Raw genomic sequence first — 19,186 nt, forward strand, 5'->3', positions numbered from 1 at the left:
CCTCACATGCTCTTTCTCAATTCACCTGTTGCACTTCTGACCTTTCACCAGACCAGAGGCTCACTGAGACTATATGTATGTCTTCTACTAAATAAATGTTTTAATCAAGAACCCCTACTAAAAGCTTAATACAAGAATATGAACATATAAAAGATATTAAAATGAACTGTTGTGTAAGCATGTACTGCAATTCCTTCTATGTTCTAGTTTTCCCTCAGCATGGATCATCTAGACACTCTCACTAGATGAAGCTTAAGACCATTAATGAACCTGAACATCAACTCAAATAAGCACAGATATGCATTGTGTACACAATAGTTATAACTGCACCTGAAATACAAGGTCAACATAATAACTGTATGCATAACATCTTAAGGCCTTCTTAAAGCTATCTGTTACATTGTTAAAGCCTCGTCTTAGCCTGCTGCTCAAAATAACTTCCACTTCTGCAAAACTCTCCAAGCCTGTTTCCTGTCAGCCTGTGACTTTTAGCCTTTCTGAAAGACACACTGTTTAAACCTCTAAACACAATATAAACTCCAGATTATATTATTAATGCAATGGTAATGATGACAATTATTTAACAATAGCAGTAAAATAATTTCCCTGCTCCACACCTGGAAGACTTGGTCAATGTAAAACAAAAGTTTTGACTGTTAATATGAACCCACTCTACAGCCCTAAATTCTTTTAGAATTTAATCAAAAGTACTTGAGTAATAGTGTTTACTGACAGAAAGGATGACACCCATGTAATGCTTAGTGGGTGGAGACAATGCATTCATGAGGGCATCTGTTAAAACACACACCTCAAATAACTAATGAAACAAAACAAGTCAGTCTGCTCTCCCACAGGCACTCCCTGTTATTTTTATGCACGAACGTCATTATCTTTGGCATTTTTTTTTAAATAGTCCCAGATTTCATAATCAACATCAACTCCTCTTTCCTCATGCGACAGTCAGAGAGAGAGGCTGAAAATAAGTATGCAGAGCTGATATGACACTGACCAGTGTTTAACCTAGTCAGGTTTAAAACATAGTTATTCTGTTCTTCCTGGGGGAAAAAAGCTTAATCATTTAGAATAGTTTCATTTAGCTTTGAATGAGCAGAAGTGGATGAAATGCCGGCTGGGAAAAGCTCGTCTCTCTGCCAGATTTTACTGTCTGTCTGCCTCCTGTTTTCCTCTACAGGTGAGACTGAACTTGCTTTAAATTCAAGAGGATTCACAAATAGAAACACACAACGAAGAGCCATGTTTGGATTCTTGCTCTCTATGAGTACATGACACGATCAGATGCTACTGAGGAGTTTTTAAAGATCTGAGCCCCTGCTCCAGAAAGTAGAGTCAGTTCTGATTTTGTTAACCTTTAGATATGGTTGAGAAAATGGGTTCATTTAAACTCCAGAGATTTAGCTAGACATGTGCTGCAGTGATTGTGAGGTGGAGACTGCAGCTGCTGAGGGTGCACTACTGCTGAACCTTTGGATGGCTCTTTTGATGTTTTCAGCTAAATCGTGTTTGTGCTGGTAGGCAAGAAGTGAAGCAGCTTATGGCGGTAAGAAGAACTGGACCACTACTGCACACTTTAGCACTGGAGGTTTTCATAAAGCTTTTATTTTGGTATTTCCATTGACCGGTAATATAAATTTGCATGTTAGCTAAATATTTAGTTTCCTGTAATATTTAAATTACATTTAAAATTGTGTTTTAAATATACAAAGTAACAAATATTTTAGTAAATGTTGTACGCGTTAGCTCCTTAACTCGTTAGCACTGTGCAGGACCATGCACGGGGCGATTCATGTTAACTCGCCAACGGAGATTTGCCGCATTAATATGGTTATGGCGTTTATGTCAAAGGTTTATGAATGAGAAGTCTGGAAAATGCTATCAAAACACATGTTGAAATCCAGTTCTTGTTTTTCTCAATTAGAGTTGCATCGCTTCCCTTTTTAAGGTTAACTTGAAATTCACCATTTTTGAACTTCTATCAGAAATTTCATCAGAGCTCCAATAACACCATCGTTTCATGTTATTAAAAAATCTACAACCTCATTTTCATTCAAAGGAGTTGATCTCAGACATACATGAGCCTAAGTTTTAAGGGACTGTCTACAAATTGCAACACTGAAAAATAAAAAAATTAAAACAGAATATTAAGAAATATTAACTAAAAAACTCTGCTTTCAAACACTATAGAGTAAGAAAATTCATTTCATACCAGGTATTCAGTATAGTGACCCCAACTGTGTTATCTACCACGCTGATAGCCAGTTACTAAATAGGCTTTCTCTTTAGGCTCTGGGGGCTGTGTTTTGGTGACAGCCATGTTCTGGACTGACAGTCTCTCAAATAAATGAAGGGAATCCGTACAATGGAGGAGTCTGTGTACAGCTGTTGAATGTGTAATGACCGTTTCCTATCTGTGTTGTTGTTGTAAGTCTGGTTTGTCGACATATCCTGTTTGTTCATAATAATAATAAAACAGGTCCTTCTGATCTTACTGCAACAGTGAGTCTGAAATAAGGCTTTAAAACGGTTTTATTTAAAATAAGGTATATATTTCAACACTTTGGCAAATCTACATGTAAACTAATCAATGATGCATCAATGCTTGCCAAAGCTAACACACACTTATCTGAGATGAAAACTTAAAGTAAACATTTTTGTGGGTAATTGTTAGAATACTCAGTATCAACTATTTATTATAAATGTTCCCTCTGCTTTAATTGAATGTATTTACATACTGCAGGAAATCACGGTGTGTCAGATACTTCTATCTCACACCATATCTCAGATTAAAAAGACTTTTTAGTTCAGCTGAGCTCTGCGGGCTCTCTGTCTGTGAATTAATAAGGTTTTCCCCTGTTTCAGATGGGAAAATCATCAAAGCTGAGTCTGGACAGAACGTGTCTCTGCCATGTCAAACTCCAAACATCAGCGTGCCCATCAGAGCTGTGGAGTGGTTGAGACTTGACCTGCAGGAAGGACATGTTCTCATGTACCGGGGTGAGCAGTTTATTTCATTCAACCAGCTTCCATCGTTTGTGAACCGGGTGGATCTGCAGGACAGACAGATGAAGGACGGAGACGTGTCTTTGACTCTGAAGGATGTGACGAGTGATGACACTGGAACATTTCAGTGTTATGTCATCCAGAGAGGAACAAATGGCAGGAAAAGCATTTTTGAGTATATCAGCACCGTCTACCTGAAAGTTGTTCCTCCAGGTGAGTCATTTAGAAGAGGAAATGGATTCTTTTCTGTTCTTCGCTCATCACTTACCTGACAGCTGACACCTCACACCTGTTTCTCACCTGCAGGTCAGCCAGGAGGACACAGGAAAGGCAAAGGGAACGAGGATGTATCCTCTGGACTGGACTTTTGTTTAACAGTTAGTGTTATACTTGTTACGCTAGCTCTTACTTTTTTTATGACCTTCAGAATACATAAAAAACAGGAGAAGAAGATTTGATCCAGACCTCAGATGACTCGACAGGTGAACCTTAAGTCACCTACCCACTAAACATTGGACAGATCATGTCTATACTGGGTCCATCAGTCCATGACCAATTCTGAACATCTATATATCCAAACTAGGTCCACAACTTGAAATTACAGAAATGGCAGATAAAAGTCACTTCGAGGTCAATTTGCTCAGTGGGTTCTAGATGTCTAACACCTGAATTTATTTAATAATGTCTTTAGTGTTTCTTTAGAAACATTATTAAAAAGATAAAAAAAAGTAAATGAATGAAATAAAGTGTTTCCTTTTCCAAGATTGTTTAGCTGTTAAAAAGCAATCATTTAAATCAAAGCTGGATGTAATCAAGTCTTCATAGAGCAGCCAGTCCCAAATGACTGCTACAATCCACTTTCACCAAAACTTGTTTTTTATTTCCAGAATTATTTCTATCATTATGTTTTCATTTATTCATTTGATGATTAAATTTTTTGGGAAGCACTGTGTAACACTATAAATGTATGATCACATACATCATGTTGAAACAGGATTTCTACATGATCTAGTCCTCACTCATTTTGTTTCTATACTGTACATACAGCCTGGTATATATTTATTTGGGAGATGGTGGAATATGTTTGTTTGTCACTGTCAGACGTTGTGTATTGTTGTATGTGTTCAGAGATAAAGAGAGTTTACAAAGTGAATAATAAGCAGGTTAATCAGTGTTAGTGAATCTGCTCAGATATATTATTGAAGCTGCAGAGCAGGAGGATTTAGTTGTAAGTTACACTGCATGTAAAAGGGATCAATAAAAGGTCATTATTTTGTAAATTTATACCTAAACAAACAAGGTAACCAGGTGGGTTTAAAGATCTTAACCTGAGTTAACGTTGTGTTTTTATGTGACGACAAGATGACAATGTGTACATGGACAAAAAAAGATGGTGAAATTCTGTTTAATAAATAGATGAGGAAGAGTTTGCAGATTGAACACAACTTATGTCTCCTGCTCGTGTTTTTCTGTATAAAACAGGCCAATCAGTCTTACAGGCCTGCAACAGCTACAACGAGCTCTCATTTTCCCTGTATCTCATGAAAACACTGCAAATTGTCAACATTTGGGACTTATAGAAAATCCCATTCTAATTTATTTAAGATCCTTCTCATTAGAGTCAGTCTAACTCTGTAAACACCCTCATTACTAACACAACCCACATACTCATAAAAAAACACTTGTCGCGAAATCAATCAATGCAGAGCAGTGTCACAAACCACGGAGTGCAATCAAACGGTGAGTTTATTAACACCCAGGAGAAAACATCAGCATACGTCTTCTGACAAAAATACATGTTGAGAACACTTATAAAGCAGTGAGGTATATACAGACATAGACAGACATAGAACTACTCTTTTCTATAACACCTTCCAAGCAAGGTAATAATTTAGCCTTCAAGGTCTCTGAGGGCTGGTTGTCGACTCCGGTCATCTGTTACCAAGTAGACAAAAATGCAGTTGGAGGCTAAATGCGTTAAGGCCTAAAAGAATTTCTGTATCTCCACACACTCTTGCAGAAAAGGTATGAAAAACATTCTGTGCTTAGGAAACAGCAGAAACGAACAGGGTCTGTGTGTGTGTTAACTATAAAGTTTTGGAAATAAAGGTAGAGTAACAAACAGTTTTTCCTGTCTTCCTTATCTGTGTGTTATCTTTAATTTCAAGGGAGTAGCATGTTTGAATGCACATGTGTCAAACGCTACTACGGAAGTAACAAATACTTCTCACTGCAGTCGGGGCACATGTGGAAACAGACACCATAAAAATAATTAGAGGCACTTATTTGTATTTATGTTTTGGTGCACCATCAACCCTTGGCGTGTTTTTTGATTAGTCCCAGATTTCATAATAAAGAACTTTAACACATCCATCATCAGAAGACACAGATTATTCTGTTCATCATTTGGAAATTCAGAATAGTTTTATTCAGTTTTGGTGAGCAGAAGTGGATGAAATGCCTGCTGGGACATGTGTGTCTGTTTGCTGGATTTCACTCTCTGCCTCCTGTTTGCCTCTACAGGTGAGACTAAACTTGCTTTAAATTCAGCTGGATTCACAAATAGTAACACAGCACTGAGAGCCATGTTTGGATTCTCAAGTCAGTTACCGCTTTGTTTTCCATCGCGTTTTCTTCCTGCTGCACCTGTTTTTATTATTACAGTCACTAAATACATTAAAGTGTTTTAATCAGCAGAAGTTCACAGTTTGAGTTAGAAACACTTATCAATGTCACACTGTGAACTTTTTCTACTTCACTGATCCCAGCATATTTAATCCTGTTATAAAGGTTAAAAGTTTATAAATGAAATGCTGTCAAAAAACACGTTGAAACACAGCTGTGAGATGTTGTCAAACAACATTTAAAGTTTGAACCGAGTTATCTGTAATGAAAATAGGAGGCCTGCTACACCTTGTTAAATATCCCAAGTCTTTGTTGTTTGGGCTGAAGGAAGAACAAGAGAGATAAGATAAGATAGAACTTTATTTATCCCTCGGGTGGATTCCTCTGGGAAATTCGGTTTCCAAATAGCGCAGCACCAACAAAGTTGCAGAATGTGAGCAGAATAGCATATATACACATATATAAATAAAGAGTATACAAAAGGGATAAATAGAATAAATAGGAATAAGAATACAAGGGAATTGCACATTTCAAGTATTGTGAGTCTGTTGCACCGTTGGTTATTAACAAAAAGTATTGCACAGTGAAGTGAAGAGGCACTACAGCTTAGTTGTTCCCCCCTCCTTTGTCCTCCTGTTTCCCCTCCCTCTCCCCTCCAGAGAGGAGTTAAACAGCCTGATGGTGTGTGGGTGTATAAACACTCAGTATATAAATGCTCAATCAACAATCTCTTTATTCCATACACTTCTCATACAGTGGGGCAAAAAAGTATTTAGTCAGCCACCGATTGTGCAAGTTCCCCCACTTAAAATGATGACAGAGGTCAGTAATTTGCACCAGAGGTACACTTCAACTGTGAGAGACAGAATGTGAAAAAAAATCCATGAATTCACATGGTAGGATTTGTAAAGAATTTATTCGTAAATTAGGGTGGAAAATAAGTATTTGGTCAATAACAAAAATACAACTCAATACTTTGTAACATAACCTTTGTTGGCAATAACAGAGGTCAAACGTTTACTATAGGTCTTTACCAGGTTTGCACACACAGTAGCTGGTATTTTGGCCCATTCCTCCATGCAGATCTTCTCGAGAGCCCACTCAAGAATGGTGCTAATTATTTTAGGGATTGTAACATTTAGTCCTCCAGCTTCACTGTGTTTATGTTATGCTAACATAGCTGTGTCGCTAGCGATCACGCAGCACATCATTATACACCAGCTAGCCCAACTTCAGTAACCCTACAAACGTCAATGCTATTTAGTTTTCTGTCTTAATTTATGTTTGAAGTGATGGCAGAGCTGTACGTTTTCATTTTTTCAGAACTCATCATATTTATAGTGCGGAAAATATGATACATCCCAATGAGATATAAAGGGGTCTTGCCTAAGTATTAATGAAAAATCAACATTAATGAATCAATGGTATGGAAGTGGAGAAAGCAAGAAGAATGAGTTGAATACAATTTGACTTATCTGACTGTTTTTTTCGCTTAATGTGCCTTCCGGTGCGCCCTATGGTCCGAAAAACACGGTACATTGGGCCCCTTTGATGCAATTATTTCTGACCTTTGCCACTGTTCTTACTGTGATGTTTTTTTTTTGTTTTTTTTTGTTTTCACATTGATGTCTTCAGGTGAAACTTTGGGTATTTATTTCAACCAATTGTGTGTTTTTGTCCTCATCCAGCATTAAGCCATTCTTTATGGATGTCTCTCTGCCCAGAGTGTGTCACATTTTGTGTTTTAGTTTGCAGAATACTTCTTCCAAAACCTAATCTTTTTTTTCATTGATATGCTTTATAAGTGGCTTCTATCATCCAGAAAAATAGATTTAATAAAATTATTAAAAAATAAAATAGTTGTTTGGGGTTTTTTTTTTTCAAGTAAATTTTAAAAGAACTATTTGTCATACTAACTAATTTGACTTAAACACTGGAAAGCAATTTATTTAATATTTACAAAACAGTAGTGTTATATGATATTTTTGAATTAAGATACAGATTATTATTTTTGCTTATAATCTGTTAGCTGATTTGGATCAGTAGAGGATCATGTGAGTGCAGCTGGCTTGCAAAATACACATGATGCTTAATATTTTTTTTTCTCTCTCAACTGAAACATTACAAATAACATCACCTAGAAATGCTTGCTTGCCTATCCCATTTAAGTTTATTCTTAAATGGGACTAATGGCAATATTTTTCTCTCTTGCAAAATTTAGATTTTCATTTTTAAATTTAGGTGAAAGGAAGGTGTAGGGAATTTTAGGGGTTTATCTCTGCCATTTCCACTATGTGGAAACCATTGGATGTAAACTTCTTAGACAAGTCATTGGTTTTACACTGTGACTTGTCACTGTTTTGCCCTGAGGCATCAGGTTTGTTGATAGTGAAAATAATGTTGATAGAGAAGGTGTGGACACAACCTAAGGTTGTCAACACATGAAGTGTCAGTAGTACAGAAGAAAGCACTGGTAATAATGTGTTAAATTTGCTTTCTAAAGTTCTAAAGTTCTAAACTTTTACTTTATTTTGTGACCAGTATGACTGCTGACATGTTAAAAGGTTTGTCAGCTGCTTGCAATAATAATAGCTGTTAACTACTGACTAACGAATACAATATGTATATTTCATGGTTTGTGAGTGATTCAGTGGTTTAGTAGACAAAGAAGTCAACAGTGACTGTGATATAAACATATCATCACTATAAAGAGGTCTCTAAATAAGTAACAGTACTCTATTATTAAAACTGATGATGATTTGTATGCTATTTACGACACTGACAAATGTTCAAATCCGTCACAATATTGGAGTAAAAGAAACACTTCCAAAAAAGGATACCAGCATACATTTTAATACTTCCTAGATACTGAATTTTTGAATTAAAAATGAATAACACTGATATTAAGCCATTTATTAGTTGTGTAACAATGTATATACAACTCCAATTACACTATGGATTACATTTTTAAGGTACTTATCTACCTATTTATTATATCCTGGAAGATGATAACTTTGTCACAGATGGCACAGAAATTGACCCAAAAGCAGACACAATGCACAGAAGCGATCGAGTTTACAATCAGTTTGTTTACAATAACATAATCAAAGTTCACAGTGAGAGTCCTGTCCGGGACAGAACGCCTGAAACAGGAGCCAGAGCAGTTAAACAGTGAGAATTGAGCTTTCCTAACTTTTTTGTGCAGAGGCGTATTAAATCCCAGTTCTTTGTATTCTTTACGGCCAAAAAAGACACAAGGCTCAAAGTGGTCAAACTCAAAAAATGATCTTTAATTTTACATATTCCGGAATATGGAGACTCAGCAGACACACAGAAACGTCAGCCAAAGTCTGAAGCAAAACAGGAAGCTTAGTCATTTATATAATTCCTCTAGACGTCACACACACTTCAAGTTTCGATCAAAGTGAAAGTCTGCTTACTTTCACTTTCTGGGTGCAGGTCCTATTTTTGCAAAAGCATAGTTTCCTGTCAGTACAAACTCAAAGCTGGCCCTCTCTTATACATAAAACAATATAATCAGCAGATAAGCATTCAGATTATATATTTAAATCCCAACAGTTTCCCCTTTTCGTCTTTTTTTGAAAAGATGACATAAACCCTAATTTATCCCATTAAATTTACTTCCATGTGAGAATAATAGCTAAAATATAACAAAAGAAATCATATCAAAAATGAAACCTTTTAGTTGCCCAACCCTTTAGGTCCTCCGTCCCCCTCAACAAGTTATACATTTTCAATGTTCCCTTATTACTATGGCATAATTACTTGTATCCACAACAAATAAATCAAACAAATAAATCAAGCCCTTATACAGCACCTTGCGTTTATGCTGGGCTGTGAGCTATCATTGCTTCTCTTCCTACGATGCTGTAAAGTTAACTTTGTCAGATCAGAGGCTAGAGAGGACCGCGCCACCATTCATTGTTTGGGCAGAACAAAGAAACCTGTTCAACCTGCAAATAAACAGTTGAACTCCCATCAAGTCAGATGGCAGCTAGTTTTTGGTCGATTCAGTTTCACTTTAAGCTATGGTGCTTAAAGTGAAACCTGATGCCTTGTCTTAATTTGCTGAAGTAGAAAGTATCTTGTAACATGGAAAATCAAAGACTAGATATGTCATATGTCATGGCTGTGTGCAGGCAGGGAAAAGGACCCAAAATGCAGGACTCACAGAGGCAAGGTGAACTCAAAATGTACAGCTTTATTGCAAGTTGCGGACTGGACAGAAAACTAGCTATTCTGGAGAGAAATAAACTAGCAGACTGGCAAGCAGATAAACAGAACACACAGCATCGTATGAGGGCGAGCAGACATTAACGACCCAACACTGACACAGAGAAAACAGGCCTTAAATACACAGAGGGAGCAATCAGGGGATGACAGACAGGAGGGAAACACAGATGGGTCAAATCAGGGGTGACGAGACAAGGGGGAGCAAGACCAGACACAATACACACTGGACAGGGAGACACGTAAACTTAACACTAGGGAGACAGAACATAGAGACCTGAAATGTGGGACAGAAACCAAAACACAAACAGTCATAATCCATGATAAAATCAAAAGTAAAAGTTCGAAACTCAAAACACTGGGTCACCGACCCAGGACCGTGACATCATATCCAGCAAATTTAACCAGATACCACTACATGACCTGTAACTGTTGGCATGATGACATTGTATATAATTTGGATTATTTCTTTATCTTGTCAAGATCCATGTCATGATTGTAAATTGTTTAAGCTGTACATTACTTTGTTTGTTTTTTGTAGTCAACGTTTTGGTGCTTTTATTTTGAAAGTCAAGTTTGCTTACAAGTTGCGCTAGTTTCCGCTTTGGGTAGAACGAAGAAAAACACCTGTAAGCGCGCAGAAAGGATGGTTTTATTGAAAGACATGTTAAGTGAACTTTGACTACACACGGTTAAACGGTTAAACGGTTAAAGGAAACCTCAGAAATAATTGGTTGACATCAGGGGTAAACTTTAAATCCTTTTCCATTTCTGTGATGGAATACAGATTCTTATATATATATATGTATAACTTCTGCTCTAATGTTTTTGTTGGTCTTCTCTTCCAATTTCATCTTGTATCTGTTCTGGGTTCTGGGAACCACTGTTCTGGGTTTTGGACCAAGCATTTTGTATTTTTGGACTCCCAATTTCTGTTTATGCTGAATTATGTTCAGTCTAACTTAGTTTAGCTCTAGTTTAGCTTTTCTCTTTTGTTTTTTCCATTGTATTTATCTTGTGTGGTTGACTTTACAGCTGCTTGCAGTTGTTTAGTTTGTCTTACCTTTAATTTGTAATTAATTTGAGTTCTTAGTTCCTGGTTTTGTCTTTAAAGCAAAAGTGTTGGGAAAGCGCTGCAAAAACCACCCTTCAGTCTTGCATGCTGTGGGCGTTAGATCTTTTGTGTGGTACTTGCTTTTTGTGCCAAAACACAGGAAGGTGTAATAGGTTTTTTCCATTGTTTGCTTCTTGTTTTGATCATTTTCTGTTCTAAACTGGAAAGAAATTAAATGGTAGTTTTCAGGAAAATTATCATAATACTCCCGTTACCCGTTTCTGCAGGTTTTCTGCTTAAAAAAACAAAAGTTAAGAACTGTCAGTCTCAAGACTGACTCAACATAGACCAATGGCAAGAAGGTTATAAGAAATTTAATAAGCAGAAACCAAATCAGTGTTCTGTGACCTGATATTTGAGGCCACAGGACACACTTTATTTTAGATCTTTGCAAATTCTAAGATGGATTCTCTAAAAAGAAGCAATTTCCCAGTGTGTTCATCTGACCTGCTAAACAACTGTCATATAATTCCAATGTTGTATACCAAGGTACAACATTTTACTCTGGTCATACAAACAAACAAATTATTTTGGTCATATGCCCTTTTTTCGTCTCTTTATTTGAGCATGGAAAACTGAATATTTTGTCAGCTTTTGTGTTAGAACGCCAGGTAGTACATGTAAAGTACAAATAAGTTTTTACTTTTTTTCAAATTTCTTACAACTGATGATCTATTTGTAACTGGGTGGATTCTAGGTGAAGTGTTATTTTAAATTGGCTGCAGGTATGAATGTTAGCTTGAGTGGTTGTCTGTCTCTATGTTAGCCCTTTGATTACCAGGCAACTGGCTTTCCAGGTTTTCATTGTTTGTCTTTTGCATTCCTGTCATTGCTGTCATGGTCCTGGCTGTGACCCAGTGTTTTGTGTTTGATTTATACTTCTTGGTTATTCTTAAAGAAGCTTGGAGTTTCTGTACCTTACCTGTGTTGTGGTTACCCTTTTTATCTGTGCTTCATGTTCCCTCTGTCTCTCCGGTCAGTCATGACTCTGTCTCAGTGTCAAGTCTCTGTGTTATATTTCCTGTTTTACTTTGAAAGTCTGTGTCTCATGTCAGTGTGATAAATGTCAGTGATAATCATTTTATTCTCAAACTAGGCCTGATCCACATCAGGGAAACTGAACCACTCTATCTGGCTTTATATATAAAATGATTTCTTTTTTCTTGTTCTCATTTACAATATTTTAAATATTAATAAGTAATAAATAATTTACAGAACTAAAATTAAGCCATGACTTTGGAAAAATACTGCCTCCTGGGAGTATAAGTCCTTAAAGAAAAGATACTTTTTTGTGTAGGTTTAGAGTTAAACATAACCCTACGTGTTATGTTTAACATAACCCTACCTGTTATGTTTAACAGGGTTAGGGTGTCAAGTTTCTTCTGCTCTATTAAGTAGTAAAAGAGCGCCCTCTATGTATCATCATATATAATGACCATAATTTGGTCGACAGTCAAGGGTCCACCTCTTGAAAAGCAGCATACCATACATTGTCAAAGCTGGGTGATCCACATCAACCTTTATCGTGTGTGTGTGCGTGTGTATACTGCTGACAGTTCTTCTTGCTCTCCACCTTAGCTCTCTTGCCTCCCTGTCTCTGACTGTTTGTGCGTGTATGAGTTTTGCCTGCTCTCAGGCAACTCTCCACTCTCCACAGATATTAACAATAACACAAATTTCAGGAGATCAACCTTGTAAAATTCTAAATATCTAAATATTTGGTGACTGCATTAGACAATATGGCATTGGCATTTTTTCTCCACTTGAAAAAATAAATCAGCTGGGCTCTTTCCTCGCCTTCAGACATTTTACAACATTTTACGTAGCAGCTGCACTATATATCGGGATGCTGTTAAGACTTCTAAAGCTGCTTTTTTGTCCAACAACATCGCGACTAATAGCCATAACCCCCGGGCCCTGTCTAAAATTTCAATTCTGCCATCAATCCTTGCCCTGATAAACTAGACTTTCCATTGATTAAGCACTGCTTCCAGCCAAGAGTGATACCATATATCCCCTATAGCTGCAGAAAAGGCTAACATTGTTATCTTTTTACAAAAAACCAGCTGAACATGAGAGGTTTTTGGACCAATTTTGTGTTCTCCATTCTTTAAGCACTGGTTTGAGCACCGTTTGAGCACCAGCACCGTTTCAAAAGTACCGATTTGGCACCGGTATCGGATAAAACCTAAACGATACCCATCCCTAATCAGGGGCGATTCTAGGATCAGGGCTTTGGGGGTGCTGAGCACCCAGAGAGCTGCCCATCCAGGCAAGGTAAACTTTACTCGTCACGTTGAGAGTTCTTCCCCGTCTCTGTCAGTCCCTGCATCCTTAAATGTCTCCAGTTATCCCAAGTTCTGACTGTCTCCTTGGTGCATTTAAACCCCTGTTCCTCTCTGTCCTCATCATCTGTTGTTTTCATCTCCATTATCAGTCATCATAATTTTATCCTCTCTGTGCAGGTCTGCAAATTTCTTTATTAAATTCTAAGATTCTTAAATTCATCAAGTCTCTCTGTGCCTGGGTTCTCGCTACAAAACATGACAACACTGTGTTGAACATTTTAACACAATTTAATCCCCACATTTGTGAAAGAAAAGCAAAACACTTTTTTGAAAAGCATCAAATCTGATAAAGGTTATTTAAATGCTGCTAAAGACTACTACTGCCAAAGAAGAATGGATTGGAATGTAAAAAAAAAATACATATCCTAACCTTAATTACTGCGGGAGAATAATGAATGATGCTCATAGTGCGTAAAAAGTAAACTGAGTACATTTCTTGGACAGAGATTCACTTTAAAAGTGTATGTATAATATAATACAGACACATAAAAAATACACTCCAAAAATAGAAGAGTCCTTGAAATGTACAAAGTATTATTAAAAAATTTGAAAAATTGAGACACCTTGGCCTATGGTACAATGTATACAATGTATGAAAAGATCTTTACTGCAGATACTACTATGGCTCTGCAGATTTTTTCTTGTCTTTTAACCTATGTCGCCTCACCTTGAGGTTGGCAAATCTGTCTATGTCACATTTTGGTGGTCAAGTCTCTCAAGCATCTCTTTCTCAACTGACATCACAGCCAGGTGCTGGAGTCTGCTTTGACCCATGGTCCTTCTCAGCCAGGTATGGAGCTGACTTAAGACACTAAAAGACCTTTCACAACTACAGCTGCTAACTGGGTTTGTTAGGGCAACCTGAATAACAGTTTTCAGTGTGGGGAAGATCCGATTATCCAGAAGATTGTACAATGTTAACATATCTGGAATGGCACCAGCCTCACTCTTGAGCTGAGTAACTGAAGGTTAAATGCAGCTAATATGTGCTGTTTTAAGGCAGGCGCTTCCACCTCCGCTCCACTGCGTCTCAGCCACCATCTCTCTGGCAGCAGCAGAGCATTAATTGCTGTATCGCTACTCATTTCTCTGGATAATCATGATTTCTCCGTATCTCTATTTATTAAAGCTTTTTGTTTGTTTTCTCTATTTTGTCTATTTTACCTTGTTTTAATGATTTAATCATTTACCGTTATTCCTTACTGTGAAGCACTTTGGTGTACCCCCTGGTTTTAAACGTGCTATATAAATAAAATTGTATTGTATTGTATTCACACAACAATTCTGATTGCTGAAGTACTGAACAGGACAGGAAAAAAAACATGAAAGAAAATGCAGACAATATTCAGTACAAGACCATAAACGCCCCCTCTCTTAATAAGTTACTTCACCATAACTGTAAAATGTTTCTTTTCACGTAAACAGCTTATTTTAACTAAGAATGCTACACCATAGTATTTCAGTTAAACACAATGTACATGTTTAGACATCCGACAGCTTGCCTGCTGTCGTTTGTCTTTTTGTAATTCCACCAACTCTTAAGAAAATACTTCATTTCTTAAAAACCTCATATGTTAGAAACTACCATATAGTATAACTCCTGGGTGCATTTATTTACATATTTAAATTAAGCAATGGATTAGGAAAGAAAATCCCTTTAGAGATTAATTGTCATCCTTCCTAATAAATCTTAATATCAGTTTCAGTTATGAGGGTTAGGAAATAACTATAGTTATAGATACACATCCATTTGGCTTTCAGTACTTTCCCCACTGAATGTTTGGCATTCAATCACATTTTTTTTTCATTAGGCCTTCATAGAACTTAATTAATTGTTGCTGAGCTAGTTGCTGTTATGTGACGGCTGTGTGCAGGCAGGAGAAGGACCCAAAGTGCAGACTCCGGAGACAGAAAGTAACTCAAAACAGTAGTGATGTGACGTTCTGTATCAAGGCTTCGAAGCTTGTGTCGAGTAATTGAGGGAGCGTTTCCACGATGCACGTATCGAGGCTTGCTTCATTTATGGGAGGAGCTGAAAATGATGATGTCCGAAGCCTTACCGCCCGGCTGTACCACGTGACTGGTTCATGAAGTGGTTCGAACTTTGCCGCGAGATATGACAGAGATATAAACCCCTCAGACTTCATTCAAAAATGTGGGTGCTTGATGGAGAGTTGCGGTTAGTGAGAGTTTGGAGACAGTTTGGAGGTTTATGAGAGTGAGGAGAGAAAGTCAGGAGAGAATGGAGCCAGCTAAGAAGAGGAGGCTGTCCTCCCCTGTGTGGGAACATTGTGATTTTATTCCTCCCAACAAGGTATGTAGATTTCTACAGAAGATGTATTTTCATAATACTGATGGTGCAATAGAATTTATGTTAAGCTGTCGTTACTTTTGTACAAGGTGAAGTGTTTGCTATGTGCCAGGGAGCTGGGATATAACAACAACACCTCATCCATGCTTAGGCACTACAGAGCTTTGCATGAGAATAAGGCGAACACCGATTGTGGAGCAAGACAGGTGAGCCATCAAATGCCATGATAATATAGCATGCTGTAATGTTACTAAATGATATAATAATAATAATAATAATAATAATAATAATAATGATGATGATGATGGATTGGATTTATATAGCTGTTCTGCCCTCCCTGTACGTTGATGCCCAGTTTGGCAGATAGATAAACAGTTCTTCAAAAGGAGAGGCAAAGGCTTCCAGTTCTCATTGCAGGGTTTATTTGTCTCCCTAATGAAGGCACTGTAAAACTACAAACATAAGAAAAGCATATTAAAACATACATCTGGAACATAATATATTTCTCACATTACAAAGTACAGACTGAAGACTTAGCAACTTGAACTATAGCTGGTATAACCAAGAAAAATAAATGAAAACATGTTAACTCAAGATCCCGCTAGCTTGATGCTAACACATAATGGAATTTCCTATTGACATGCTAACACAATTAGCATCGGCAGTGCAGCTAACATGCCGGCTTCAAATATGAGAGTCAACAACCCATTTTACATCACATGCTTAACATGAACACAGAATATAATCGTACTTACAAGCATATATTTCTCATGCTCCAGTACAGCCAACTTCAGAGCTAATATTTTGTGTGCTGGTATCAACTTGGCCAGACTCCATGAACTTTTCCTCTATTTACTAGAGAAACTTGAGTACACAAACCCGCTTCCTCCCCCTAGTGGGGTGGTGGAGCTACTGCACCCCAGCAGTGGCAGCACAATAGCGCTTTTCAAGGCACCCAAAGCGCTTTACAATGCCACTATTCATTCACACACTGGTGGAATATAACAATATTATACAACTGTTATAAGTTACGTGTGTGATATTTATATTTGTGCTTTGTCTTTATTGTCTTTCCTCAGGAGAAGAATCTCAAATAGATGAAAACCTGGTTAGCATGGTGATTGAGGACTCCCAGCCATTTAGCATTGTGGAGGACAAAGAATTTAAAAGATTTGTTAAATCATGAAATCCTAGCTATGCTCTCCCCACTAAAAAGGTCATAAAAGCAGTGAAAATTTTGTTTTTACAGAATAAAATGTGAACAGGCAGGACTGAGGCTCAAAGCCTCAGTGTGTAGCTGTCCATACCTCAACGTTACAAAAGCTCAACTACTGTCGACACCCCAGCCACACCTCACCTCACAGTAAATGATCATTTCCATTTTAAGCATTTCCAAATAATCATTTTCCATACTGCCAGTATAAATATACACAGTATACTGCCATCACTACAATATACATGTTTTACACACTCCTTTTGTTGTTGACATTTACAGGCTGTGTGCAAAAGGCCACACTCTTCAAATTCATGCCAACTAATATTTTTACGTCCAGTAGGTGTCCTACTAGAGCAAATGAAGCTTCAAGAAGCTTTGCGCCGGGATGAAAAGCTTCAGTGCTTCATGAAGCTTCATCTGCCCATCACTACAAAACAGCTTTAATGCTGAACTCAAAAGGGTAACAAAACCTAAGAATACAAAATACACCTACACAGACAAACCCCACAGCAGGATAAAGGTAGATCGCGACAATGACAAACTGAAACACAGGGCTTAAATACATAGAGAGAGCGATCAGGGAATGGGTAACAGGAGGGAAACACAGCTGGGGCAAATCAGGCCTAAAGAGACTAGGGGAAGAAAAACCAGACACATTAACATCAGACATGGACTTTCAAAGTAAAACAGGAAACATAACACAGACTCACAGGCAGACACTTTAACAAAGGGAACAGAGACGTGGGACCAGGGCAGACACAGACACTGACTGGACGTGGGGATACAGCAGACAGGGGAGACAGCAACTTGGGAACACAGACAGAAAACCAGAACACTAAAACTCTAACCAAACCTAAACCTTAACTAAGAATAATCCTAAAACCCATGCAAAGCTAGAATATAATGAAATAACAAAATCAAAGAACCAAAAACACAAAACACAAAACACTGGGTAAACGTCACAAAAAAAACTCCCAAGCTGAATGTTGCAATTGCTTTGCACATTGTTAATGAAGACTGTGTGCTGTTTTCTTTGTACAAGTTGCCAGAATAAAGAGGGAGCTGTGATATTATTCTGTTATCATATGTTACCTTATATATGTAATCAAAAGTAGTTGAAGTATGATACTGCTGTAGATCATATTATACCCTTTAACATAGAGTGTGTGATCAGTATGTAGTCTTAGTTTGCATTATACTTCTGACTTAAAAGAGTGTGAAAATCATTAGATCTATTGGATTGACCTGTATTACTCGACACTGTTGAATGTGTTACACTGTTTCTTGACATTTCATACTGCTGAATCATGAAGAGAATGTTGTGTGCAGAGGACCTTGTGCCGATAATAGAAGAGACAGACCACATTCCATACCCCCACCTTTCAGAAGAGCAGAAAGACAGGGAGCCAAGGTCATAACTTAGGCGCCGTAAGAGAGAAAGAATGTGAATATTTAGGCTTTTACGACTAGGTGGGGGCCACTAGAGACTATAAAAAGCTGAGCAACCCGTCACCATTTGGAGACTTGCTGTGACCCTCTGCAGGCAGGTCTCCCCATCATGATGGTCCTTATGCTCTTAAGTGTTGAATTGTATGGAAATAAATGATTGTTGATTGAGCATAAATACACCGAGTATTGTCCTTCCTTCAGCCCAAAGATTCAAAGAATTGGGAGATTTCAACAACTTGGTGCCGTGACCCGGATCTTTGGTGTGCTGAGGAGGGGCAGATTTGGCCTTTGGTGAGATCGTGGGGCGAGGTGAACAGAGGACCGGTCCAAATATTAAAAAGGTAAGCACAGCCTGTTGTATTATAAATACCAAATGTGCATATTGGGCTTTCCAAATTAATCTGTTCACTGAGTTACACGTATTTTCACAGTAAATTTGTCGGTGTCTGGTTTTTGGCGCAAGATACTAACAACATAAGTTGAGGCTGAATTCCAGTGTGTTAAATAAACTGCTTCTACCGAGATACTAATAACATACTACGTTGGACTAGTTGCAGCCACTTTACCTTCCACATTTAATTTTGTCTAAGACTGGCTTCTGTAGCAATAATACATTAGAATTTCTTCTGGAGACGCGGCCATTAGTTCAGTACATTGAAGTCGAGGTTTTGAAGTTTGTTTATGGTGTCGGTTAAGTCCTGGCTCTTGCCAGCTATGAAATAGAAGTTGATTTAAGGAAAAGCAGATGCTGGCTCATGGTGCAGTTGAACACTGGCAACGCGAAAGCGAAACACGTCCGTAGGTTTGGTTTATGATACGGCCGTGTTCCGGTGGTACGGCCGTGAAGTGCAGTA

At 37.7% G+C, this 19,186-nt stretch overlaps 1 protein-coding gene and 1 long non-coding RNA gene across 2 annotated transcripts; both read left to right on the forward strand.

Moving 5' to 3' along the window:
• Window positions 1-898: 898 nt before the first annotated feature.
• Window positions 899-4,463, forward strand: LOC309703312 (butyrophilin subfamily 2 member A1-like). Its single transcript, XM_082528097.1, has 3 exons — window positions 899-1,192; window positions 2,878-3,231; window positions 3,325-4,463. Exons 1-3 carry the CDS (start codon window positions 1,123-1,125, stop codon window positions 3,474-3,476), a joined length of 576 nt encoding a protein of 191 aa, XP_082384223.1. The 5' UTR covers window positions 899-1,122; the 3' UTR covers window positions 3,477-4,463.
• Window positions 4,464-13,401: 8,938 nt separating this feature from the next.
• On the forward strand, window positions 13,402-18,674 carry LOC309696608. The gene is made up of 3 exons (XR_014273557.1): window positions 13,402-15,670; window positions 15,757-15,873; window positions 16,747-18,674. It is a non-coding gene; the product is annotated as an uncharacterized lncRNA (long non-coding RNA).
• Window positions 18,675-19,186: the final 512 nt, after the last annotated feature.

Source organism: Aulonocara stuartgranti (genome assembly GCF_965226115.1).
Source record: "Aulonocara stuartgranti genome assembly, chromosome: 3".
NCBI classification, from domain to species: domain Eukaryota; kingdom Metazoa; phylum Chordata; class Actinopteri; order Cichliformes; family Cichlidae; genus Aulonocara; species Aulonocara stuartgranti.

Excerpts from the sequence above, each read along its gene's own strand:
- LOC309703312 (XM_082528097.1), top strand. The coding sequence starts at position 1,123 with ATGCCGGCTGGGAAAAGCTCGTCTCTCTGCCAGATTTTACTGTCTGTC. Across the intron at positions 1,193-2,877 it reads CCTCCTGTTTTCCTCTACAG|ATGGGAAAATCATCAAAGCT; the intron begins GTGAGACTGAAC and ends CCCCTGTTTCAG. Across the intron at positions 3,232-3,324 it reads CCTGAAAGTTGTTCCTCCAG|GTCAGCCAGGAGGACACAGG; the intron begins GTGAGTCATTTA and ends TCTCACCTGCAG.